Source organism: Gymnoscopelus braueri (genome assembly GCF_963280865.1).
Source record: "Gymnoscopelus braueri genome assembly, chromosome: 6".
Lineage (NCBI taxonomy): Eukaryota > Metazoa > Chordata > Actinopteri > Myctophiformes > Myctophidae > Gymnoscopelus > Gymnoscopelus braueri.
In genome coordinates, this window is record NC_137607.1 from 7,224,475 (window position 1) to 7,241,060 (window position 16,586).

Below are 16,586 nucleotides of genomic sequence, written 5' to 3' on the forward strand. Positions count from 1 at the left end.
AGTAAAAAAAAGGGATGTTTACTTGAGTCTTTTTGGGAACCACTGCCTTAACCTAACCACTCCCTCCTGGGCGAAACACCAAAGAAAGAGGGAGTCCCGTGTATAACTGTGCCTGTTGCTCCTGTGGAGCTCAGAGAAAGCTCTCAGAGAATCCTATTGGAGTAAACCATCTTTAACCTGAATCTCGGGTCAGCGTGTGCTCCATATTTGGCTATGCGGTTCTTATTAGTATTATTTAAAATGTGATCTTTACTTATAACATATTTTAAATCTATCACCATGGATCCCACAGCTATATTAAGTGAGAAGATTGACAATTCCCTTTGGGATGATGATGTTTACATAATACCGGCTTCATACCGTCGATGCTCTTGAAGTCGAGGAGGTAGGATCTGTTGTCCACCTGGTACAGCTGGAGGCTCATCTTCACCAGGTTGCCCGTCACCGGGTTCTTCCTCCGCACGCGCAGGTGGTACGGGTTCACCACCTACAACAGAGAAACAACCATAGAAATATTCATGCTGTACGTGTGTGTGTGTGTGTGTGTGTGTGTGTGTGTGTGTGTGTGTATGTATATATGTGTGTGCCTGGCCACGTGAGACTGAACTATCCAATTTACACATCAGTGACATTTGTTATGTCCCCATGAGGAAAGAGGTCAATTTCAAAATAAAATGGTAAAAAAATGATAAATTGATTCTTCATGGGAATCTACAAACGTATCTATATAATTCCCTCCGGACATCCTGGCCGGCTTTGTCGCGTACAGTATGAGGTGTCCAATGTGGCACTGGAACCGTTATGAAACAATTGAATGACAACAAGGTCAAATGCAAGCCGTGCAATGCCAACTTGTCCACCTTTCAACAACTATGCCCACGCATTTGATGATGAAGCATCCGACAGAGATGCCAAAAAGTGTCAACCGTCTCTGACAAAGTTCTGTCCATTACTAGCGTCACTGCGAGGTTGTGCCCTGTGTAGGTGAAACCGCACCACTAATAACAAAAAAATGGATACATAGACATCCATATCCTACATACGTCCTGACTCCTGTGCTATAAAATGTCACCAATCGACTCGAAAAGTTGCTTTTTCACCCAGTGCCAATTATCTAATCCTTAGACACTCCCTCTGCCAGCCTCCTTCAATGCATGAGAGCATTGCCGCTTCTTATCACCCGACAGTGGGGAGTTCTCTGGTTAGACGTAGTGCGTGGAAGGAACACGTTATTCCAACCAGTTCCTTTCCCCTTCATCAGGCGCCCCGGCTGGCCAGGGGGAGGCAGTATAGAGACCAGGATTACTGCATGTTTTTGTGAGGTGACGGTACCTACCATAGGAGACACGGGGAGAACATGCAAACTCCACACAGAAAGGCCCTTTCACCAACCCCACCTAGGGTGTGGGCACTGATGACGCGGAGGAGAGAACACGCCCCCAGCGCCCACAGCATCCCCGGCGGGAATCGAACCCAGGACCTTCTAGCTGTGAGGTGACAGCGCTACCGACTGCGCCACCGTGCCCCCGACTCGAAAAGTTCAATGAGGAGACAGTAAGATCTCTGCAAAAGCTTGCCGCATCCAAGCCGTGCTACTCATACTTTGAGTTGGTGGTGCCCGGGATCGAACCCATGACCATTGTGGTCGAAAGGCGAGTAAACTGTAATGATTCCAGACACTCTGACCGGCATATGTCTCCTAAATCCCAACAGTATTCTGAAAAACATATGTTTCTATATCAGTGGTGCTCAATCTTTTTCATGTCAAGGACCCCCAACATTTTTTGTATTTGGCCGCAGACCCCCCATCTCAAAATATTTTGTTCCAGGGGGTCCCAGAAGCAAAGATTTGAGTAAAAAATGTTCGCTTTAAAAATATATATATTCAAAGATTTGCACACATTTTCACGATTTTTCTAAAATAGCAGATCTACAAGCTCATAGCGTGGCACAGCATAGCCAAAGTGTAAAATAAGTATTTTTAGCTAAAATCTAAAAATGACACAGATGCGTTCCAGGTCTTAATGGGTTAAAATCCTAGCATGACCTGTGTGTGTGTGTGTCTGTGTAGTTAGAGCGTGTGTATGTACTGTATGTATTTTCAAACGGTCCACTCATTTCTCCCTTTACCTTCCAGTCGAAGCTGAGCTGCCTCATGGCCCGGTACACTTCGGCCATGATGTCGTAGGGTCTGCTCTGGCTGCGGATGCCGAGGTGCCACTTGGCCTTCTTCACCGCCAGCGGCTTGGGCCGCGTGGTGTTGAGGGCGTCCAGAGGGCAGCGGGCCTTGGGGCTGTCGGCCAGGAGCGGCGGCATCCTCTCCGGGTGGGGCTTGACCCCGGGGGGCAGGGGCATCCCTTCCTCCATGAAGGAGCCCTGGGGAGGGCTGGAGGCCAGGTAGAACTCGCTGGCCTGCGTCATGATGCGCCGGTTGTCTATGATCAGGTGGTAGGCCACCGCGAGCTGGTCCTGGAAGGGCGTTGGAGAGGGAATAGAATGGTTAACCCATTAAGACCTGAGGCGATTCTTTAAAGATGGGGTGCCATGATATTTTTCAACCCTAAAACCTGATCATAAGGTATTATTATTATGTAAGGATTTTTTTCAAAAAAAAAAAAGTGTACAGTAAGTGTTAAAATGGTGTTTTTATGTGGACACGCCTCCAGTTCATTAAGTATACCTGGTTCTCACCTTAGCACCTCCTCCACCACCTTAGCACCACCCACCTGTCCTAGTCCCTCCTCCTCCTCATGCCCACACCTGTTGTGTTATGATAATGAGGGGGAGGGTATGGCTTTGTGATGTCACTAAAGCGCTGTTTCTCTATTGGCACGTTTGACCCTCAAGGTTTCAGCCTCCAGGAAGAAACTCCAAATAGTCAGAGAAGACATAAAACACCATAAAAACACCACCGGTGGGCTTAATGAAGTTCTATCAACCTCATAGACACATGAAAAACAGAAAAAGTACAAAAATATGGCACCAGCTCTTTAAAAAAATCTAAATCCTAAGAGTTTTTTGAAGAAAATATAAAAAAAAGAATTTCACGATTTTTTCAAAAATAGCAGATCTACAAGCTCGTAGCGCGGCACTCGGTGCCGCGCTATGAGCTTGTATATCTGCTATTTTTGAATAGCCAAAGGCATCTAAAGTGACACAGAAGCGTTCCAGGTATCACAGGTGCTAAGTTTTTTTTTTAAAGGTCAAATTCAAGCACATTTCTAGTACATTCATGACTGGGGTTTGAAAACCAACTTTGAAAACCAACCCTCACACCATCCCAATATGAAGGACCGCCCTAAAGTTTTTGCATTGGAATTGCAATATTGTTATTCGTTTCGAACCTGCCCCTACACCCATCACAAAAGTCACACCTCTCTTTAAGTGTCAAACTATATTGTAATGCGGCTGTCCGTTTGCCACTCTGTCTGCAAATGTGTCCACCTGAGGGTGTGCCAAAACACCAAACCAAGCCAATTACGTCAAACATTTCAACTATGCACATCTCCATGTTGCCTTCCACTTGCCGATAGAGGGAAATGAGGGCTAAAACATTTATATACAAATATATAAAAAAAAATAGGCTAACAATTACCTAGTTTCCCTTTAAGTACATTTTTGGAGTATTTGTTTTAGTTTTTTGCAAGCTGAGGATTTTCACTTTCACTCCACTACATTTCTAGGAGGGGATTCTTCGGACCAAAATGTACAAAAATATAATATGAATTAACCACTTAAGCCCTATTTCAAATTAGTGAAAATAGCCGGACTACAAGCTCACAATGTGTGGCAGCGTGACGTGTTGTAAGCTTGTAGATCTGCTGTTTTCACTATTTGTGAGAATTTGTGAGAATTTGTGAGAATTTGTGAGAATTTGTGAGAATTTGTGAGAATTTGTGAGAATTTGTGAGAATTTGTGAGAATGTACTTTGTGAGAATGTACTTTGTGAGAATGTACTTTGTGAGAATGTACTTTTGAATTCTTGAGCATTTAATTGAGTATATACTTTGTCCACCCACCACTGCCAAACAAACAATCCTACATGTGGGCGGTGAGGTGAGCCTACCTGTGGGTCTCCGCTGTACAGGCTGGTCATGACCTCAGACTCGGTGCATTCAAACTTCTCACACACCTCCCTGACGGCCTCCTCGTCCAGGACCGTGGCGTCATAAGACGGGTCCTCAGGGAACAGGTAGCCGGGCAGGTCCTGCTTGAACCACTCGTGCTCCCTGACAGAGAACACCACAGGACAGTCAGCCATGTTAGAATATCGTATATCGTTGCTGTGTTGTCGGGCAGAAACCTCTTACGTAATTATCTCCATATTCAGGTTTTTTTCGTAAATTAATGCCATACTTGATCATGCAACAGCGTCACACAGAAGTATCAAAAGTAGCAGATCTACAAGCTCAAAACGCGGCGCGTTTTGAGCTTGTAGATCTGCTGTCGGGTGGAAACCTCATTATGTCCAAAATTGTTACTTTTCAGGATTAAAAAAGATAGATAGATCTACAAGCTCAAAGTGGATCTTCTGCTTTTGATGCTTTTGTGTGACGCTGTAGTGTTCATAAGCAAAAAACACACCCTCAGCTTTACGCCCCGATATCAAATAGGCCATCGCATACAGTCTCTGTCGGATGGAAACCTTACATGTCCAAGACTTTTCAGGATCCAAATTCAACAATAGCAAAAGTAGCAGATCTACAAGCTAGAAACGCTGCGGATCTGCTACTTTTGATGCTTATGTGTGACGCTGTAGTACGATCAAGTACAAAGCACCAAACTCACCAAGTCAAATCCCTTGTATGTGAAAAATACTCTCGCCATAAATAAATGATTATGTTTCCATTATTGTAAGCTACTAAATAGCATTGCAGCAGAATTGGACATTGGTCTATAATGAGTGATTATACAGGCCCCACAGTCTGTTCTTCTTCATTAAGTGGTTTGGCAACCGTGTTGACAGCAGAGCAGGGAAAACAACAGATTGCCAGCAGGTGTTGATTAATTTCCTCTATTTTAGTCATCACTCAAAAATCATTACGAATAAAACAAAGCATCTTTATTTTTTACATACTTTCATCCTTCATTAAAATGTGTCATTTATCTTCATAACAAGTTAGAAGAATAATTGAATTAATTTCAGGACAACATAATGGTTCTAGAGGTGTTCATCACTGTGTAAAAACCTTGTCATCTTAGGTTTCTTTTCTGTAGAAATGTTAAAGATAGATAAGAAAAATATTAGTGCAGTGATTTGCTGAGAACAGCTTTGTATAGAAAAATGTGTTTGTAGATGATACAAATGCACAGGTTATGTGCAAATATGCATAATGACAACTTAGATTTCTATAAAAGATTAATAAATGGCACAGATTCTTTGCAATAAGTGCCACAGACGCACATTAACCACTTAAAAACTAGACGTCATTGACTGGGGTCCGCTAAGGGTCTATCCTTAGCCAATCTAGAATGGCTAATTTTGCCAAATATTGGCTCCATGAATAGGGCCGTTCACACTAAGCACTATAACGATAACTATAACTATATCGTTTACAATTTTTTGTATATAGTCGGTGTGAACTCTGCCATCCACTTGACTTAGAACGATTTTTAAAACAGTATTTTTATAGTTATAGTGCTCAGTGTGAATGGCCCATAAAGTGCACCTTAGACTTGAATTCATGGATATTTATTTGTTTTTGTCACATTCCTAAGCCAGTAATTTGATGACCAGCGGGCCGGAGGCCAGCGGTTCCGGTAGGAGACACAAAGGAGACGTTTTGTGTCTCCTACCGGAACCGCTGCCGGGGTTCATGTGGTTGAAGACCACTCCACTGGGGTGTCCAGTGAAGGCGAGTCAGTACCTGATATCTTTGATGGTGGCCCTCTTCAGAGGGTCCACCTGCATCATGAGCATCAGCAGCGAGGCCACGGAGCGGGTGAGGTACTCGGGGATGTAGAACACCCCTCCCCTGATCTTCTTGAACAGCGTGGGGACGTGCTCGTCGTCGAAAGGCAGCGTGCCGCACAGCAGGGCGTAGAGGATCACCCCGCAGCTCCAGATGTCCACCTCTGGACCTGCATACAGCCTGGCAAGCACGGCAGCAAAGGGCCACAACACAAAAACACACAGGTGACACACAATGTATGAAACAATACCACGGTATGTATGGACCAGGGTTGTCGCGCCGCGGCAGTGGTGGAAAGTAACAAAGTACATTTACTTAAGTACTGTACTTAAGTAAAATCTTTAGGTATTTGTACTTTACTTGAGTATTTACAATTTCCAATACTTTTACTTCTACTCCACTACATCTCAGAGGCAAATATTGTACTTTTACTCCACTACAATTATTTGAGAACTTTAGTTACTAGTTACTTTTCAGATATAAATTATGATATTATGAAACACACATTAACCACTTTAGCCCTATTTTATACATAGGCTATTTGAAAATAGCAGATCTACAAGCTCACAACGTGTCGCATCGCGACGCGTTGTGAGCTTGTAGATCTGCTATTTTCAAATATTTTAGTACTTTTACTTTTGGTACTTTAAAGTAATACTAGGTAACGTTTTCAACAAAACTAAAGTTAAATTGTATATCTTTTGCGAGTGGCAAAAGTTTCACAACACCCACTCCGTGAATTTCACCCCCGGAAGCCTTTTATTTATATATTTTCTATTGAACGTGTACGGGGGCGACTTTCCCGGGAAAATGACGTTCCTGGCCAACGTCATGACGTCGTGGCCGACGTCCTCAGGAACTACCGCAACGGTTTCCTGTTTGGCCAGGAACTACCGCGCTATTAACAAAAAGGAACAAAAAGGAACCTCACGCTGATTTTAAGATAATGTAGGATTGGAAGATCGAAAAAGAACAGAAAAAGAAAGCACAGCTCATGGTAACTAATGCTCCACTGGCTAAGAGAAACGATCCGTAGATAGTATAAAACAATTAAAAGATCGCTTTTTGAAACGCTTCCGGCTTCCGGTGAAAACGAATGGAATTCTGGGTAATCGAGGACTAGGGAAATTGTATGCAGTGACGGTAGTGACCAGCAGAGGTTGCTAAAAATCGTTATTTGTGATTCTGCATTGTACAACTTTAAGTACATTTTGATGCCAATACTTTTGTACTTTTACTCAAGTAAATTTAGAATTCTGGACTTTTACTTGTTACAGAGTATTTTTATATTGCAGTATTGGTACTTTTACTTAAGTAAAGAATCTGAGTACTTTTTCCACCACTGCGTGGCACACACCGGTTACGTTACTTTCCCAACAATAACACAGTTTTGAAATAATTTTAAATTGTATTTTAAGGATAAGAAGAAGAAAGTCTGCACACTGTTCTCAAGCTCCAAAAAAAAACTCACTTTTTATTTATGCAACGTTTCGACCTTCTAGGTTTACGCTAGAGGGCGCTGTTCGCCAACCTATGAGTGATCCTATGACTTCAGAAGAGCAGTAGACCCAGAAATAATGTGATCACAACAAACCCAGCCCCGTCCGATCTAATGTTAAAGGATTTAGAAACATTAAATTTTCTCTGCTTTCTGCTGCTTTTTGGCAAAAACAACCCACGTTCAACTGCCCACAACCACGGATTGGATTATCGCCGGGGCACAACTCTTTTTCTCCAGTTCTACGAGACTCGGCTACGTCTTTTAAAGCGATTTTTTTCAACGGTTAGTAAAAACACTCAGGCAAGGGCAGCTATACAGTAGATGATGTTTGACTCTGGCAGTCAATGAGTTAATAGACTACTGTACATTCATAATGACATAATACATACTACTGTACACACTAGGGGTGGGACGATATATCGATATATCGCGATACTTTCTCCCGCGATAAATAATCGATATACTTCCGAAACTTTTTTTTTAGTTTGTGATACGTTGTTTTTCCTACTCTGTATTTGTGTAATGATGATTTTGAACTGTTTGGTGCTATTTTATGTGTTTATGAATTGAATACAAGGACTATCGTGATATATCGTTGGTGAATTTTCATGCAATATATCGTGATATCGCAATATATCGATATTTTCAGATATCGTGATATATCGTTGGTGAAATTTCTTGCAATATATATCGAATATCGTGATATCGCAATATATCGAACATCGTCGAATATCGTGATATATATTGTTATCGTGGGCCTAATATCGTGATATATATCGTATCGTGAGGTACCCATATCGTCCCACCCCTAGTACACACACACACACACACACACACCTTCCCGAGATGACCTCTGGTGCAGCATAGTTGGGCGATCCACAACTCGTCCTTAGAAACTCCCCATCTGACATCATATTTGACAGCCCTGTAGGCAGCCAATCACAAGACAGGAGGCCCACGTAAACAAACGCACACCTACATCCATCCCACCTCTGAGATCTGGGTTTATCCTCAAGACATTTGCTACAGTACATGGTGTTATATTGTCATTACAAGCATTCTTTTCCACAAAAGTAAGGTACAGTGACAACAGACTGAAAGTATAGTATAGGGTGTATGCTGCATTCACACAGGCAGCTACAAAAGATACAAAGTGATATATGATCTAGCACAGTGGTTCTCAAACCTTTTCATGTCAAGGACCCCCAAAATAATATGTATTTGGCCGCCGACCCCCATCTCAAAATATTTTGTTCCAGGGAACCCGCAGAAGCAAAGATTTGGGTTACAAATGTTCCCTTTAAAAATATAAATATATTCAAATATTTGCACAAATGTTCAAGATTAAAAAAAGAATAACAGATATACAAGCTTGAGCTTGTATATCTGTTATTTTTGAATATCCAAAGTGTAAAATATGGACAAAGTGGTTACACAGATGCGTTCCCGGATTGAATCACATGGAACCTAATTAACCTAATTGCATCACATGGAAAATGTGAGTTACAAAATAGCAGACCTGTCCCGTCCAGCTTCCTGCATGTTAATCTGCCAGCTGAATAACAGCTGGTTCTGTTTGGACAGTGTCATGGGTTCTGTCACATTTTTTTATAGGGGACGTGATTTGTGTAAGAAACTGAAGATTTTTTTTTTTTACATCTACCAGGGCTCTTGCACTCAGTAACGAGGGAGGGGGGGAGGGGGGGGGGTGCATTGGGCGGGTAAAGGTCTCCTAGCAACAGGCAGGTCTCATATTGTCGCTGTCGGGCAGAAACCTCGTATCTCCATTCAACTTTATGTGTTTCTTCGTAAATTAACGCCCTACTACTTCGTCATACGTGCAGCGTCACACAAACGTAGCAAAAAATGGCCGATCTACAAGCTCGCGACGCCTTGTGAGCTTGTAGATCTGCTATTTTTGAAAGAAAATAAATAAGTGAAAGTGGGTTAAGTGTGTCAGTGGGTTTTCATAAATATTGAACCAATGAAAAGTAATAACGGGAGCTTGTGACTAAATAGTAACTACATTAGATCCATTTGGAACACAGGTTCTTCTTTTTCCCCCATTTCCTGAAAAGTTACGCTTTTTTGGGGGGGACATACAAGGTTTTCCCACCCCGCACAGCGACAATACCTATCTGTCGGTTATCACGACCACTACATTGGATCCATTGGAAAACACAACACGTTTTCCATTTCCTGAAAAGTACAAAGCTTTTTTTATGGGGGGACATACGAGGTCTTTCCACCCTGCCCACAGCAACCGATATCCAATCTGGCAGGAAAGCCTTGAGGCCCCTCAGTGTCATCTGATCATCAGGGAGAGGAGGAGGAGGAGGAGGAGGAGGAGGAGGAGGAGGGGCACAGCGGGGAGAAATGTTATGACTAAAGAGCTAAGGCCGCCGGTACACAGCGTGAGAGAGACAGCAGAGGGAGGGGAAGGGGAACGAGGAGTTACAGGAGATAAAGGGGTAAGGGTCAGTGCTGTTGGATGGACATAGCGGGTCTGGCGTTTAGCCTTTCGGTGGCAGGCGGAGGCAGGTTCATCCAATTAGATCGGGCCGTGTGCTCGGAGCTTACAGGCTTGGCTCGTCAAGCAGGGATAAAGGTATCAGTGTGTGGGGGCCTACGCAGGCTTGTAAACTCTCTCTCATGCTGCGTTCACACACACACACACACACACACACACACACCGTCTGCTACGAAGCTACTACTAGGCTACCGTTCTTTTTTCAACGGAAGCCAGCAACATGAAAGTCGATGTCTGGATGTTTGTAGCTGCTGCAACAGCTACAAAGCGACATAAAAAGTTGAGCTGGTTTCAACTTCCGCTGCAAAGCTACAAATATGCCGTGTATCATTGTATCTGCCAGAGCAATCTGGGAACCCATTCAGTGAAAAAAAAAAAAAGATTGCTTTGTTTTTTTTGCCTCTGGGGGCACCACGTCCTTTTTTTTGTGTAGAAACAGGAACTTGTTTTGGGCTCCTCCCCTTTCTTAGTCCACTTCCTCCTTCTTCTGTGTTGTTTATGGCTACTAACAACAACACTACATGTTTTAGGGCAGTGGTGCTGACATAGTCAGCTGTTAGCAGAATCTGTCTTGAGAGATTACTGGCAGATACAGAGCTACAGAGACATGGAGATACAAAGCGACACCCGATGTTAGTAGCTGCTACAAAGCTACAGAACAACAAAGTGTTGTTTAAGCGTTTAAGACCTGGAACGCATCTGTGTCACTTCTTGATTTGAGCTAAAAAAAAAGCATTATTTTACACTTTGGCTATTCAAAAATAGCAGATATACAAGCTCATAGCGCGGCACCGAGTGCCGCGCTACGAGCTTGTAGATCTGCTATTTTAGAAAAATCGTGAAAATGTGTGCAAATCTTTCAATATATACATTTTTAAAGCGAACATTTGTAACTCAAATCTTTGCTTCTGGGGGGGTCCTGGAACAAAATGTTTTGAGATGGGGGTCCGTAGGCCAATTGCTGTCCTTGACATGAAAAGGTTTGAGGAGAGGAGAGGAGAGGAGAGGAGAGGAGAGGAGAGGAGAGGAGAGGAGAGGAGAGGAGAGGAGAGGAGAGGAGAGGAGAGGAGAAAAGAGGAGAGGAGAGAAGAGGAGAGGAGAGGAGGAGCTCTCTGTGTGGACTCTATACCAAAGTCAGCGATCTTGGCGTTCTTGCTGGCGTCCAGCAGCACGTTCTCAGGCTTGAGGTCCCGGTGGACCACCATGTGTCTGTGGCAGTAGTCCACCCCCGAGATGATCTGCTGGAACAGACGGCGAGCCTCCGTGTCCTCCACCTGGAGGAGACAGTGGAGAGACATGTATACATCATATAATTATACAGACTGACTCAATACCAGATCAGACATCCATAGCTGCAGGTCTCATCACCATTATAAATGAATATCGTTGCTGTCGGGCAGAAACCTCCTATCTCCATATTCTAACTTTTTGTGTTTTTTAGTAAATTAAAGGAGGAGTTCACCCAAAAAATGACTTATTTTCTATCAATTGCACACCCTATGAAGCCTTGAATCCATGGATTATTTTTTGTTTTTGGCGCATTCCTAAGCTAATAATTTGATTCCCGTCTCCTACCGGCTAATGTATCCGGTAGGAGACACAAAGTAGATTATTTGTGTCTCCTACCGGAAATACACACGGTCATCAAATTATTGTCTTAGGAAAGCCACAAAAACAAAAATAAATCCATGAAATCAAGGCTTCATGGGGTGTGTAATTGATAGAAAATAAGTAATTTTTTGGGTGAACTCCTCCTTTAACGTCCTACTTGATCATATAACAGCGTCACACAAAAGCATCAAAAGTAGCAGATCTGCAAGCTCGAAGCTTTGAGCTTGTAGATCTGCTACTTTTGAAGTAAAATCCTGAAAAGTAACAGTTTTTGGACGTATGAGGTTTCCACCCGACATGAGATGAAATGCTTAAAAAGCGGCACTTCAACCATTTTCAAACTCATCTTCATATAATTAGTCCTCACTAATGCTCATTATTTCATAAGATGGCACCATTTTCTGTCTGCTCACTCTTTGGTGTGCTGTGGACAGTTCAGAAACCTGCCAACCAGTGACATCGTCCATATGCAGGTTTGGTAATGTCAAACAGGCTTTCAAACATATCACATTAAGACCTGGAACTGTGTCATTTTTAGATTTGAGCTAAAAAGCAATATTTTACACTTTTGGCTATTCAAAAATAGCAGATATACAAGCTCATAGCGCGGCACCGAGTGCCGCGCTACGAGCTTGTAGATCTGCTATTTTTGAAAATTCGTGAAAATGTGTGCAAATCTTTCAATATATATATTTTTAAAGCGAACATTTTTAACTCAAATCTTTGCTTCTGGGGGGGTTCCTGGAACAAAATATTTTGATGGGGGTCCCGCGGCCAAATACATATAATTTTGGGGGTCCTTGACATGAAAAAGATTGAGCACCACTGATATAGAAACATACTTTTTCCAGAATACTGTTGAGATTTAGGAGACATGTAGAATCGGCTTCAGGTCTCAATGGGTTTTAAGCCAACATTACCTGCAAACTATACATAACCCATTCAATCCAGGAACACATCTACAAATGTCTGGTTTCTGAATTGCATGTTGCTATATCAGTGGCGCTTACACTTTTTCACGTCAAGGACCCCCAAAATGACATGTATTTGGCCGCCGAACCCCCCATCTGAAAATATTTCGTTCCAGAAGCAAATATTTGAGTTACAAAGGTTTGCTTTAAAGGATCTACACCATGAATTTAAAAAAAATATTTTATATTTAATATCATATGGTGTATGTCCCTCAAACCTTTTTCAAAAGGTTTGAGCCTAAATCATCACTCAGATATACTCATCCCAAGTCAATTGTCTCTGGCTTATACAGCACTTTCAGCTGCAATACCAAAACGTCCTCTTGGGCAGGGGGGGGGCTACTGAGCAATTCTGTCTGGCCAGCATCAATGCAATGGCAATGCAAGTGATGTCACTTGCATTGCCATTCTGAAATGGCCTGTTCAGACACGCCCATTCTGAAAATCTCTGAAATGAGAATGAATGACTGAATGTTAAAAAAAAATACAAAAAAAAAAAAAAAAAATGAAATTCATGGTGTAGACCCTTTAAAATGGCACAGCACTCGGTGCCGCGCTATGAGCTTGTCGATCTGCTATTTTTCAATAGCCAAAGTATAAAAGTAATGGTTAGGGATAAAATCTAAAATGACACGGATGCGTTTCCGGATTGAATGGCCATAATTTGAATATAACTTTCAACATTTTGGGAGAACAAAAAAAAACACTGTGTTTTTGTTGAGGTAAAAGATATGACTATTGTCAGAGTGACTCAGCTGGTGCTCATTTCTGGGTCGTTATTATGGCTTCGCCGGATTGCTGGAGTAGAGCACGAACATTTATTCCAAGGTTGATGGAGACGGTGCCAACACAAACTTTCTACTCAAAATGTGAACAAACACTACTTACAATTTAATTGCTGGTAAGTGGCCATGGTATACAAGATAATCAACTCTGAGCCATGCGGTTTTAGAAACAAATAAAGGAATAATAACCACAGGCGCTGATTACCCCTTACATAATCGTTTTAATTGGATGTTTGTCAACCACAACAAGCTGCCAATAGCAGCTTTTTCAGTGTCTAGGACAGAAGAGGGTCTGAAACTTTATAGCTCAGATTTAGCATCTTACAGTGATTTGTTGATGGTGTGAGAGAACAGACTGTACCAGGCGCCCCGTTCCAGAATCTTCCAGAATTATTCAAGTTGGCTTGAGTTCTGACAACTTTCTTTCTTTTTGAGAACTTTTTAGCGTTTAGATCCAAGGGATTGAAACAACACAACACATTTTTGTTGTGTGCTCAACTAAAGCTCTGCGAGACCACTCGGTGCTCAAAGTGGATTTGGGAATTATTGTCCCGGACGTCATATTAACCCATTAAGACCTGGGACGCATCTCTGTCACTTTCGATTTCTTTGGCTATTCAAAAATAGCAGATATACAAGCTCATAGCGCGGCACCGAGTGCCGCGCTACGAGCTTGTAGATCTGCTATTTTTGAAAAATATTGAAAAAAAATGTTTAGATTCTTTTTTCAAAAAACTGTTAGGATTTAGATTTTTTTTTAAAGACTCGCCTCAGGTCTTAAAGGGTTAAGACACAAGATCCACATCAGTGTTGCCAGATTTTGTCTACACAAACAAGCCCAAAAGAAGCGACTAGGACCCTCCGTCACACACACACACACACACACACAGGGGGTCCCCGGCAAAATGACTTAATATTAGCATCAAAACCGGTTTTACCATATATATTCACAGGCTCTTTGAAAATAGCCGATCTACAAGCTCACTGTGGCCAAATACATAGCTATTAATTTGCGGGTTCTTGTCATGAAAGAGTTTGAGAACCACTGTTTTAAACAACATTAGGGGAAGCAAGCTAAAATAAGCAACTAAACTTTAGCAACAAGCACACAAAAAAAACGCAGCGCAGCCCAAAGTCGCTTAACGTCACAGTTGGGTGGAAACCTCATATGTCCAAAAATGTTACTTTTCAGGATTTAAATTAAACAGCAAAAATTAACAGCAAAAGTTGCAGATCTACAAGCTCAAAACACGTCACTCTGCGCGGCGTTTCGAGCTTGCAGATCTGCTACTTTTGGTGCTTTTGCAGTCAACTAAAGTTTGGGAAAAATCTGGGAACTCATTCGGTAACAGAGGCAAAAACCCCATTGTTTTGGCCTCTGGGGGCACCACCTGCTTTTTTGTGTAGAAACAGGAACTAGGATTTGTCTCCTCCCCTTTCTTAGTCCTCTTCCTCCCGGGTGCTTAATCAGTGTTTATTCCTACCAACAACAACACTACATGTTTAGGGCAGTGGTGCCGACAGATTATGGTCTAAGTGGTTAAATATTCATAGATTAGTGGAGGCACTAAGTTAGGCTTATGGAAATCAAGTTGCCGCTTATCCGTCCAGCAGTCTGTGAGATCGGCTCCGGACAAACACACACTCAGACTGACCCTTTTATAGACGGCTAGCCTCCTGCAGAGCCAAACAAATGCTTCTTAATACTTGTCAGCAGTGGTGTTAACTAAGTATATTTACTCAAGTATTGTACTTAAGTAAAAATGTTAGGTACTTTTACTTTACCGGAGTAATTCCTATTGTCTATACTTTTACATCTACTCCACTACATCTCAGAAATAAATATTGTACTTTTAATTCACTACAAATTATTTGAAAACTTGAGTTACTAGTTACTTTGCAGATATAAATACATTACATTATAAAGCATACATTAACCACTTTAGCCCTATTTTATACCTAGGCTATTTGAAAATAGCAGATCTACAAGCTCACAACGCGTCGCGATGCGACGCGTTGTGAGCTCGTAGATCTGCTATTTTCAAACATTTTAGTACTATTTTAGTACTTTTGATACTTTAGGTACATTTTGATACCAATACTTTTGTACTTTTACTCAAGTGAATCTGTAATTCCGGACTTTTACAGTAACAGAATACTTCTACATTGCAGTATTGATACTTTTACTTAAGTAAAACATTTGAGTACTTTTTCCACCACTGCTTGTCAGTGGGCTAGAGATCACGGACATAAATAGGTAAGACGCCTCATTGAGCAGTGGGGACGCACGTCAACACCAACCCCACAGTATGCTGGGCAGCTTGTCATAACTCCACTGCAAGAAATACAGTATGTCTGAGTTGCATAGAAGTACCTCCCTGAGGCTACTACTTGCTTCTGTTTTATAACCATTGTAACCATTTCGTATGAAACCCCACATTTTTTATTTAGCCCATTAAAACCGGGAACGCATCTGTGTTACCACTTAAACCATTATTGTATACTTTGGCTATTAAAAAATAACTCAAATGTTTGCTTCTGGGGGTCCCTGGAACAAAATGTTTTCAGATGAGTGTCCGTGGTCAAATACATATCATTTTGGAGGTCCTTGACACGAAAAGGTTTGAGAACCATTGATATAGAAACATATGTTTTTTTCAGAAAACTGTTAGGATTTAGAAGACATTTGTAGAATCCCCAGAAGCAAAGATTTGAGTTACGAATGTATAAATATACTGTATATTCAAAGATTAGCAAATCTTTCACGATTTTTCTAAAAAATAGCAGATCTACAAGCTCATAGCGCAGCACTTGGTGCCGTGCTATGAGCTTGTAGATCTGCTATTTTTTAATAGCCAAAGAAATCTTAAAAATGACACAGATGCGTTCCTGGTCTTAATGGATTAACAAACTATCTTACATCGTAACATAAACTTACGTCTGACATTTATAAACCGTGTGAAAATCGGTCGAGGATTCAGCGAGTTATGATGATTTTAATAGTGGAGAGACCTGCTTCAATAGACATACCGTGCATTAGGACTACGAGGAGGCACGACTTACACTCAAAATATTGTGGCCGCGATGACGCATCGCTCCAATGAACCACAGCGGCCAATGAGGCATCTACTGTACGTTTATATGTCTATGGGCAGCTAGACACCTGCTTCCAGAATCATATGCCTACCCCCCTCCCTCACCCTCCACTGGGCCAGAACTGATTCCTGTGCCCATGCCAAATACCATCAGCTTCCCCACTGTCTCTCTCAATGAGG

The 16,586-nt window shown here is 42.0% G+C and overlaps 1 protein-coding gene across 1 annotated transcript in view; it reads right to left on the bottom strand.

Moving 5' to 3' along the window:
• The window catches only part of prkaa2 (protein kinase, AMP-activated, alpha 2 catalytic subunit), a 31,902-nt gene that overhangs the window by 2,586 nt on the left and 12,730 nt on the right, over positions 1-16,586 (bottom strand). The window contains exons 4-9 of the mRNA XM_080431457.1: positions 11,074-11,218; positions 8,252-8,339; positions 5,869-6,093; positions 4,068-4,230; positions 2,131-2,469; positions 361-487 (exon numbers count right to left, since the gene is read on the bottom strand). Coding sequence (XP_080287583.1) covers positions 361-487; positions 2,131-2,469; positions 4,068-4,230; positions 5,869-6,093; positions 8,252-8,339; positions 11,074-11,218 — 1,087 coding nt within the window. The remainder of the gene's footprint in view (positions 1-360; positions 488-2,130; positions 2,470-4,067; positions 4,231-5,868; positions 6,094-8,251; positions 8,340-11,073; positions 11,219-16,586) is intronic.